This window comes from Papio anubis, chromosome 11 (assembly GCF_008728515.1).
Source record: "Papio anubis isolate 15944 chromosome 11, Panubis1.0, whole genome shotgun sequence".
NCBI classification, from domain to species: domain Eukaryota; kingdom Metazoa; phylum Chordata; class Mammalia; order Primates; family Cercopithecidae; genus Papio; species Papio anubis.
In genome coordinates, this window is record NC_044986.1 from 30,942,741 (window position 1) to 30,952,471 (window position 9,731).

Genomic DNA, 9,731 nt, shown 5'->3' on the forward strand with positions numbered 1-9,731 from the left:
CCATGTCTGGCTAATTTCTGTATTTTCTGTAGAGATGGGGCGGTCTCACTATGTTGCCCAGGCTGGTGTTGAACTTCCTGGGCTCAAGCGATCCTCCTGCCTCGACCTCCCAAAGTGCTAGGACTATAGGAGTGAGGCACCATGCCCAGCCTATAGAGGTACTCTTGACTTTTGCAACATAGACCAGAACTGGGTAAATATCTGAGAACATTCCTTCCATATCCTTCTAGTGCCAGGATGTAATACTGGAAAATACTAGGCTTGATTGGTGACATGAAAACCCAAATAGAGGCTGGGCGCGGTGGCTCACGCCTGTAATCCCAGCACTTTGGGAGGCCGAGGTGGGCGGATCACGAGGTCAGGAGATAGAGACCTTCCTGGCTAACACGATGAAACCCCGTCTCCGCTAAAAATACAAAAAATTAGCCGGGCGCGGTGGCGGGCGCCTGTAGTCCCAGCTACTCAGGAGGCTGAGACAGGAGAATGGCGTGCACCTGGGAGGCAGAGCTTGCAGTGAGCCAAGATCGCATCACTGCACTCCAGCCTGGGCGATGAGTAAGTCTCCATCTCAAAAAAAAAAAGAAAACCCAAATAGAGGTTTCACTCTTGTCATAAATGACATATGAATACAAAGTGCTGTACCATATAGAAATGAAACACTTGTAAGAGGGTAGTATTAAACCAGAAAAAAACAATAAGGAATAAGGTCCTATTTCAAATTAAGAGGTTGCCCCTTCTGAAATATGAGGCTTGCTCAATCACATTCTTCATGTTATTTTGGGCCTTGGGCCTATACCTAGCAGGTAGACTGGAAGAATCCTTAAGCCACATAGGAAATGGTATTCTTTTAACCAAAATAAATCTGTCAACAAAAAAGTACAGGCTAGCTGCACTAAATACTCTCTGCAGGTTCTTATTAAAAATATAAATTAAGGTCCAGCATAGTCCCTTTACTCCCCACATCTGTTTGCTATTCTATCTCCATTATTAATACTGTAATGCTGGGTCCCCATTCAGGCAAGATTAATTCCCTGTTCCCAAAGCCTTCTGCTGACACTGCAATGAATCCATTTGGAAGGCTGTAAAGGCAGCTGCAGACATTGTTACCAACACGTGACCAGTGAGGAGATGAAACCTGGGCCTCTGAGTTTAACAAGAGAGATGAGGAAGTTGGGTTAGGCCGGTGTTCAGAGAGGTGGAATAGCCCAGTGGTTAAAAGCTCAAACTCTGAGGCTGAATGCAGTGGTTCACGCCTGTAATCCCAACACTTTGGGAGGCTGAGGCAGGAGGATCACTTTAGCCCAGGCATCTGAGACCAGCCTGGGCAACATAGTAAAACCTTAACTCTACAGAAAATTTGAAAACTTAGCCAGGTGTGGTAGTGTATGCCTGTAGTCCCAGCTCCTTGGGAGGTTGAGGTGGGAAAATTGCTTGAGCCCAGGAGGTTGAGGCTGCCCTGAGCCATGATTGTGCCACTACACTCCTGCCTGGGTGACGGAGCGTGACCCTGTTTCAAAAAACAAAACCAAAAAGCTCAAATTTTGTACTCAAACAGCCCAATTCAATCACAGCTCTTTTACCCCTAGATCTGTAACTTTGAGCAATTCATTTAACCCCTCAAGAGACTCACTTTTCTTATCTATAAAATAGAAATAATGAGAACCTGATAAGATTGTAAAGCATTTAACACAATGACATGGAAGATAGTAAGTACTAAACAAAGGGGAAAAAGGCTATCATCATCTTCTTCATGATACTATCATCATCTCCAGAATTGGTCTCTATGCTAAAAGGCAGGACAGGAGGAGTCCTGCTACTCTTTCAACCTGCCCAGGTTAAGCAGCCACCACCAAGATAGAACAGACATGGTACAAGGGGCAAGAAAGTACAAAAGGCAAAAACCAGAAGAGGATATGACAATACAAATAAAATCAGCTCTTGATTAACCAAGCTAATGAGGGGGAGGGAAAACTACACTTATTTTATTTTTAATTGACAGAATACGAACATAGAAAGATTACTTTAGGCCGGGCGCAGTGGCTCACGCCTGTAATCCCAGCACTTTGGGAGGCCGAGGCGGGCGGATCACGAGGTCAGGAGATCGAGACCATCCTGGCTAACACGGTGAAACCCCGTCTCTACTAAAAAAAAAATGCAAAAAACTAGCCGAGCGCGGTGGCGGGCGCCTGTAGTCCCAGCTACTCGGGAGGCTGAGGCAGGAGAATGGCGTAAACCCGGGAGGCGGAGCTTGCAGTGAGCTGAGATCCGGCCACTGCACTCCAGCCTGGGCGACAGAGTGAGACTCCATCTCAAAAAAAAAAAAAAGAGAGAGCGATTACATTTAAATTAAAGAAACTGTCCATCAAAAGAATATAAACAGAAAAAAACTTTATTTTTTATTTTATTTTTTTTATTTATTTATTATTATTATAATTTTTTGAGATGGATTTTCACTCTTGTTGCCCAGGCTGGAGTACAATGGTGCAATCTCGGCTCACTGCAACCTCTACCTCCCAGGTTCAAGCAATTCTCCTGCCTCAGCCTCTCTAGTAGCTGGGATTACAGGCATGTGCCACCACACCTGGTTAATTTTGTATTTTTAGTAGAGACAGGGTTTATCTATGTTGGTCAGGCTGGTCTTGAACTCCCGACCTCAGGTGACTCGCCTGCCTCGGCCTGCCAAAGTGCTATGATTACAGGTGTCAGCCACCACGCCCAGCCTTATTATTATTTTTTTAAGACACAGTTTCACTCTGTTGCCCAGGCTGGAGTGCAGTGGCACAATCCCAGCTCACTGCAACCTCTGCCTCCCAGGTTCAAGTGATTCTTGTGCCTCAGCCTCCGGGGTAGTTGGGATTACAGACACATACCACCATGCCTGGCTAATTTTTTGTATGTTTAATAGAGATGGGGTTTCACCATGTTGGCCAGGCTGGTCTCGAACTCTTGATCTTAAGTGAGCCACCTGCCTCAGCCTCCCAAAGTGCTGGGATTATAGGCATGAGCCACTGTGCCCAGCCAAAAAAAAAATTTTTTTAAATATAGATGGTAGCTTATTGGGGTACATGATATAACTGCTCAAAAGGCAAGAGAATACATTCATTAAGAGTATGAACTCTGAGTTGGGCACAGTGGCTCACACCCATAATTCCAACACTTTGGGAGGCCGAAGTGGAAGAACTGCTTGAGCCCAGGAGCTTGAGACCAGTCTGGGCAACATGGTGAAACCCTGTCTCTACAAAAAAATTACAAAAATTAGCTGGACATGGTGGTACTTGCCTGTCATCCCAGCTACTCGGGAGGCTGAGGTTGGAGGATTACCCGAGCCTAGGAAGGTCAAGGCTGCAGTGAGCCACGATCATACCACTGCACTCCAGCCTGGATGACAGAGTGAGACTTATCTCCGAAAAAAAAAAAAAAAAGCATACAGGGCAACAAATGGAAGCAGACGAGGATAAAAAAAATAAATACAGGTTAAAAGGAAGTAGGTAAGATAGATAAAGGGATGAGAGAGGGCCAGATTTGTGATAAAGCAAGTATAAAGTCAACAGTAGAATCTGGGTTGTGGGTATATGAGTGTTCACTATAAAATCCTTTCAACTTTGCTTTATGTTTACAATGTTTCATAATAAGATAGGGGAATAAAAGGAAGTAGACACAGAAGCATCTACCCAAGTTCTGAGTCATAACCATGCTACCCTTCCCGTCCTATAAGCCCAAACTCCAGGGCAAGCTTAGAAACACCTGATTTGGGAACTCCTGCTCATCAAGACTTTCCTGAACCAGGTAAGCAGGAATCAGGTGTTAACAATGACCACCTTGGCATGAGCAGACATAGTCAGAGGGCAGAAATGCAGAGGTTCCACTGACAAGTACCAAGCTCACAGCACTATGACATTGTCACCCCTGCTCAGGAAAACCTCAGGAATAAGGCTCTGGATAAAGAACAGGTGGCACACACTCACTCATGGACTCTGTTGTCGCCATAGAGATCACTCAGGCCGAAGCTGATGTAGTGCCAGTGCTCAGGGATGTTAGCAGAAGGGCTCCCCACATTCCTGTACATGCTAACATAGTCCAAGGGGTCTGGGCCACCCAACCTGCAAAAAACAAAACACAGGGGTGTCAGTGTGAGCCTGGAAATCAGACAATGTCAAGCTAACGCGCTCTACTTTGTAAACCTAAAGGCCCCATCCTGGAGGAACCTGTGTGAAAGGTAACTAAAGAGAGGCCACATCTCTTCAGGATGAGACCAAGAGATGGACAGCTAAGGCTGCCCAACTCTGCAAGCATAAGAAGCTCCCTTCTCCTACCCCTGAAAGACTAGACCTCTTTTAGACATAAAACAGACTGGGTGGTTGCCCATTTTGCTTTCTCCTGTTTCAAATTACTGATCCCAAGTGAGACTAGCAGGGATTATCTCTCTTCTGTGGTGCTTGTATACATGCAAGCTTCAAGGCAAGAGGTGTATCAGTCAATCAATTGGCCTCTGTTGAAAGACCATCCCGAGCATCCCCAATGGGCATTGTTCCTGGAAGCAGAGGCTCTGCTCCACTCCAGCCTCTTAGACAGCTAATTCCTGAAAGACTATATTGTGCCCTTGTTAATTACAGTTTGTTCTAAACAAACCCGAAGCCTCTAGTCCGTGCAGACACCAGCCTGCACCACATAGACCAAAGCTGGTCTCTTATCACTGCAAGTGACAAAGGCCAAACTTAGGCTTAACTCAGTTCTGCACAGAGAACTGCAGCAGGAGTCAAACTGCGCCCTGTGAGCATCTGCACCCAGAAAATGATCCCAGGAGAGACTGCCACCTCAAAGGTAGAGCTGGGACGGTAAATGATTTGGGGCCTCTCAGGACCACATTAAATTTCCCCCACCATTCAACTGAGAAGGAGCTGCAGAAGAGATTCAGTTATTATCTCACTCCTAGAATATAATACAATAAGAGTTCCCTTTAGTAATTAGTGCTTTAAAAAAAAAAATCCTGTTTTGGCTGGGCATGGTGGCTCACACCTGTAATCTCTGCACTTTGGGAGGCCGAAGTGGGTGGATCACTTGAGGTCAGGAGTTTGAGACCAGTTTGAGACCAGCCTGGCCAATATGGTGAAACCCCATCTCTACTAAAGATACAAAAAATTAGCCGGGCGTGGTGGCAGGTGCCTGTAATCCCAGCTATTTGGGAGGCTGAGGCAGGAGAATCGCTTGAACACCAGAGGCAGAGGTTTCAGGGAGCCGAGATCATGCCACTGCACTCCAGCCTGGGCGACAGAGAGAGACTGCGTCAAAAAAAAAAAAAAAAAAAAAAAAAAAAAAAAAATCCTGTTATCCTTTAGAATGGATAAGAAATTTTGGTAGCTAGAGAAATAGACCAAATAGAAACCAGTGGAAGGAAGTCTGCATTTAGCCCACAAACACAGCACTTGAGCTGCCACAAACATCTGACCACTCCATAGACTGCAAAAGCTTCACCTGCCCCTGGGACATCAACGGAGTACACTTTTCAACCAGGATAGCATGCTGGCGGAAAGCTACCAACCAAATAAAAGACACGTTACAAGTGATCCCAGTCAATGTTGCCAACACCAGGCAATTTAAACACTATTTAAAACCAGTAGGTCTTGTTTCATCCTCTTTTACCAGGACATTATTTGCCTTTGTAGAAATCCCTATTCTCTGCTAGGAAATGCTAAGTTATTTATAGAACTTCTAAGAAAGTTGCTACAAATAGCTTAGCATCTCAACTGAGGAAGATGGACAACTCTCCATGTCTGCCTTAACTCTGATTTCAACAAATCATTTGACTACTACAACCGGTTGGATTTAGAAAAGTTTGTGGGGCAAAGGAAGAAAGAAAAGAGTAGAGATCCCTGGAAAGACCCCATTAGAGCTACAGAACTCCAGAGCAGATGGGAGACACTACAGGCCCCAAACCTGCTCCAGCTTCCTGCTGTAAATTTCTAAACCTGCCCTGCTACAGCCTAGGTCCATCCTGCACCGAGCCGCAAAACTGCGTTCACCATTCTCTGCTCCATCTGCAGCATCCCTGAAGCCCTCTTTCTCACCAGGTCTCCCATAAGGTGTCACATCAAGGAGAGAAGCTTAACCTTAAAACTACAACTGCAAGGAACTACCAAGAGTCAGACAAAATTAACCCTGTCCCCAAGCAGAGTATTCTGTTCTACTACCCAGAGGCCAGATGAGTATGTGGGAAAAAATCATATTTTACACTTAGCAAATGATGTTATCCAAGGTCCCAGGGCATCCCTCAACTTAATTCCTTCAACACCCAACTTCTCTCGGCAGGGCAGTTGCAGGACTGAAGTGGGCCATGAGTACAGGTTCTGACTCTCTGCTTTGATCCTTGCTCACCAAAGTCTCAGCTTTCAGTTAGAAAGCTTTCAGTTAGTAGTCCCCACTACTCAGGGATCACTAGCCACAGAGCCACCCTGCTATTGCAAAATGAATCCCAAGCTACCGTGGGCCACAGACAGACCCAGACAGTCTGGGTCAGTCATCCTGCTAGAAACCTCGTGGGATCCCAAATGTGAGGAATATAAATGAATTTCAGGATCTTATTTTTGCAAACCCCTCCGCATCTTAGAAAGTACCAGTCACTGATGGCTGGGCGCACTGACTCACGCCTGTAATCCCAGCACTTTGGGAGGCCGAGGTGGGTGGATCACTCAAGGTCAGGAGTTTGAGACCAGCCTGGCCAATATGGTGAAACCCTGCCTGTACTAAAAATACAAAAATTAGCTGGGCATGGTGGTGTGCGCCTGTAATACCAGCTACTTGGGAGGCTGAGGCATGAGAATCGCTTGAAACCAGGAGACAGAGGTTGCAGTGAGCCAAGATCATGCTACTGCATTCCAGCCTGGGTGACAGAACAAAACTCTGTCTCAAAAAAAAAAGAGAAAGTACCAGTCACTGTGCTGTTTCTCTTTATATTTTTCTGCATCTAGGCAAGGCTTTCACAAAGTGCTGTACAATCCCTTTTCTTCATTAGCACATGTTGGCCCATCTCTGAAGATACGGCTGTTAACAAGCTTGCAGCAGGAAGGGAAAAAAAAATTGCCCTTAGTCCTTTGCAAACACTATCATACCTTTAACATGCAATTCTATCCTTTATGGCTACTTGTGTGACATAAAAATAGTTGCCTGAATCTGTGTAGGGATTTCTCCTCACACTCAAATGAGGCCTGAACAAACAGCATGGCAGAGCCAGGCCCACTTCCTTTTTTGTTTTTCAAATAACAGAGACAAGGTCTGGCTATGTTGCCTACACTGGTCTCGAACTCCTGGCCTCAAAGGATCCTCAAGGCCTCCCAAAGTGGTGGGAATATAGGCATGAGCCACCGTGCCCAGCCCAGGCCTACCTTTCTCATGACACATGACAACAAGTTCATCACAACACATAGTTAAATATAAAGGCACAATGAGAATGGGTCATTAAGCTAGCAAGAGCTGCTTTCCACTCAGAAGCACTCTTCAACAACTCCTCTCAACCAGAGAACTGTTTGCCAGCCAGAGAGGACTGTGACACCAGTTCTACCTCCTCCTGGCTACTCCAACAGAGGAGGCTGTTCCCTACAACCCTTCCTAGACAGCAGGTGGCTGGTCCCCAGGCCCTCCACGCTGTTGGCCTCTTGGCATCCTCCCGTTGACGCAGGCAGCTGGCCTCAGCCCTGCACAGCCTACTGAAATCCATGTCCAGGGGAAGTAACAGGTTTTCACCAAGAGGGAGACTCAGTTCTAAAAGGAGAGGTAACCAGCAAAGATGTCCACTTGCCCCTTCAGGTCTACCCTTTGGCTACACCCCAAGCAGCTGCCGAACATCTTTCAGGACTCACTGAAGATCATCTAACACAATGCCTGCATGAATGTAGTCCTGGACAGTTTCAACCAGTATCTGTTTTTGGTCCAGCAAGACCATGAGGACAGGTTCTTTTCCAGAGTCCCCAGAACATCTGTTTTGCCCAAATGCTGCAGGAAGAAACAGGTTGCAAACAGGAATGGGAAATTAGAAAAGACCATTCCTACCCTAAAGCTACTTGAGGGTTACTCTCAGCTCCCCGGAGAAACTGCAGGCCATGGTCAAGAAGCTCCTCTTTATGTCCCACTGCACAATTCCTCCCTGCTGGAGTCCCAGGGTCTCCATCATTTATTTCCAAATGGAGGTGGGAAGCTGTGGTCCCTTTCAATCCTAAACCAAACCATGGTTCTCTCTACCTAATGTCCTAAAGCAAAGCCGCTGCAGAGCTAGGAGGAAGCTCTGCACGGAGAAAGAGAACAGTGCAGAGTAAGCAAGAAGTTTATCAGGAAGAGCTGCTCCGTCAAACTTCAAAAGCAAAAGCTTTACCCTGATACGACGTCTGAGCTCATCGGGAAGGTATTAAAAGGAGACCTCCTCCTCATCTCTCCACAAGCACCAGGCCCTCATCTTTGGCCCTCCTACCTCCAACAGGAGAGCCCCGGGCCCCCCGAACCGCCCCCCGCCTGCCATCCTATGCAGTCTCTTGCCCTCTGAGCTTCTCCGGCCTCGCTCCTCCAAAACCCTCTCAAATGCTCCCCAGGCTCCGCCTCGCCTCTCCCATCCCACTTCTGCCGCCCCCGCTTGGCTTCCCCTCGCCCACTAATGACCCCCTATAGGCGCCCCCTCTTTTCACCACGTTTAGTTCCCTCGCTCATGCCGTTCCCCTCTCTGCTCCTACACACAACCCTAGTCCTCTATTCTCCTAAACCCGGTTAACCCTTCACTACCCACAGGCTCCATTAACTCCTTTGTCCCCATTCCCAACTTGAGCCTTAACTCCTTCCCTCGCAGCAGGAAGCCCTCCTTCCAAGTGCTTTAACCGTTCTCTACCCCTCCTCCCAGCCTCCCACAAATTACTTCGCCCTCGGCGCTTTAACCCTTCCCAGCCCGCGCCTGTCCGTCTCCCCGCGGCCCAGAGCATACCAGTACTTGACGATAGCGGTAACCTGGAGCGGGTTCGGCTGGTCAGGGTAAAGGCGGCGGCACTCTCCGTAGATGGCGTGCAGTCCCGGGGGAAAGAGCGAAGCGAAGGCTGGAGGGGCAGTCGGGCCAGGGGCCGGGGGTGCGGTGGGGCCGGGGGCGCCGCTAGGCCGCAGCTCCGCCATCGGGGCGCGTAGGGCAGACACTGGGAGAACTGGAGAGGGCAAACGAGGGGGAGAGCACTGACGGGCCAGCGGGCGGACTCGGTGGGTGAGACTCCCCGAGGCGATGGGGGCTGCAGCGAGGTCCAGCTCCGCGCCTGCGCACGGCGCACTGTCCGCCCAGGCTGTCGCCGCCGCGGAGTCTGCCAGAGGGTGCCTCGGGGCGGCGGGGCGCTCAGGAAGGCGGGGCGCCGGCGCGCCCTATCCGAGCACCCATTGGCTAGTGTCTGTGCTAGTCACAGGCAGAGACGGCGTGACTTGACAGTAGGCCCCTCCCCCCTCCCTGTGTTGGGAGTGTCCCAAGGCTCTTGGTCTCCCCCTAGTGTTAGGAGGAACCCAAGTTTAGAGATGCTGAGCACCCTCTGAGGTGCTAGGGTCCCACGAAAGCACCAAGAAGTGCGCCAACAAAGGATTTGTTACTGTTTTGCTGACGCGCTGCTAACTAGGATTTAAACATAAATCTGACAATGGATTGATTCATTAATCCATGGGGCGTTAATATTAATAGATTATAATAAATCTAATATTTTCTAGGGCTATTGACAAAAAGGTTC

At 48.2% G+C, this 9,731-nt stretch overlaps 1 protein-coding gene across 5 annotated transcripts in view; it reads right to left on the reverse strand.

Annotated features, from left to right (window-relative positions):
* Positions 1-9,346, reverse strand: part of SUFU (SUFU negative regulator of hedgehog signaling) — a 132,478-nt gene extending 123,132 nt beyond the window's left edge. For all 5 annotated transcript variants that reach the window (XM_003904190.4, XM_009215262.3, XM_031652112.1 and 2 more), the window contains exons 1-2: positions 8,960-9,346; positions 3,966-4,100 (exon numbers count right to left, since the gene is read on the reverse strand). In XM_003904190.4, the coding sequence (XP_003904239.1) occupies positions 3,966-4,100; positions 8,960-9,141 (317 nt within the window). In that variant the 5' untranslated portion in view covers positions 9,142-9,346. The remainder of the gene's footprint in view (positions 1-3,965; positions 4,101-8,959) is intronic.
* Between the last annotated feature and the right edge of the window lie 385 nt (positions 9,347-9,731).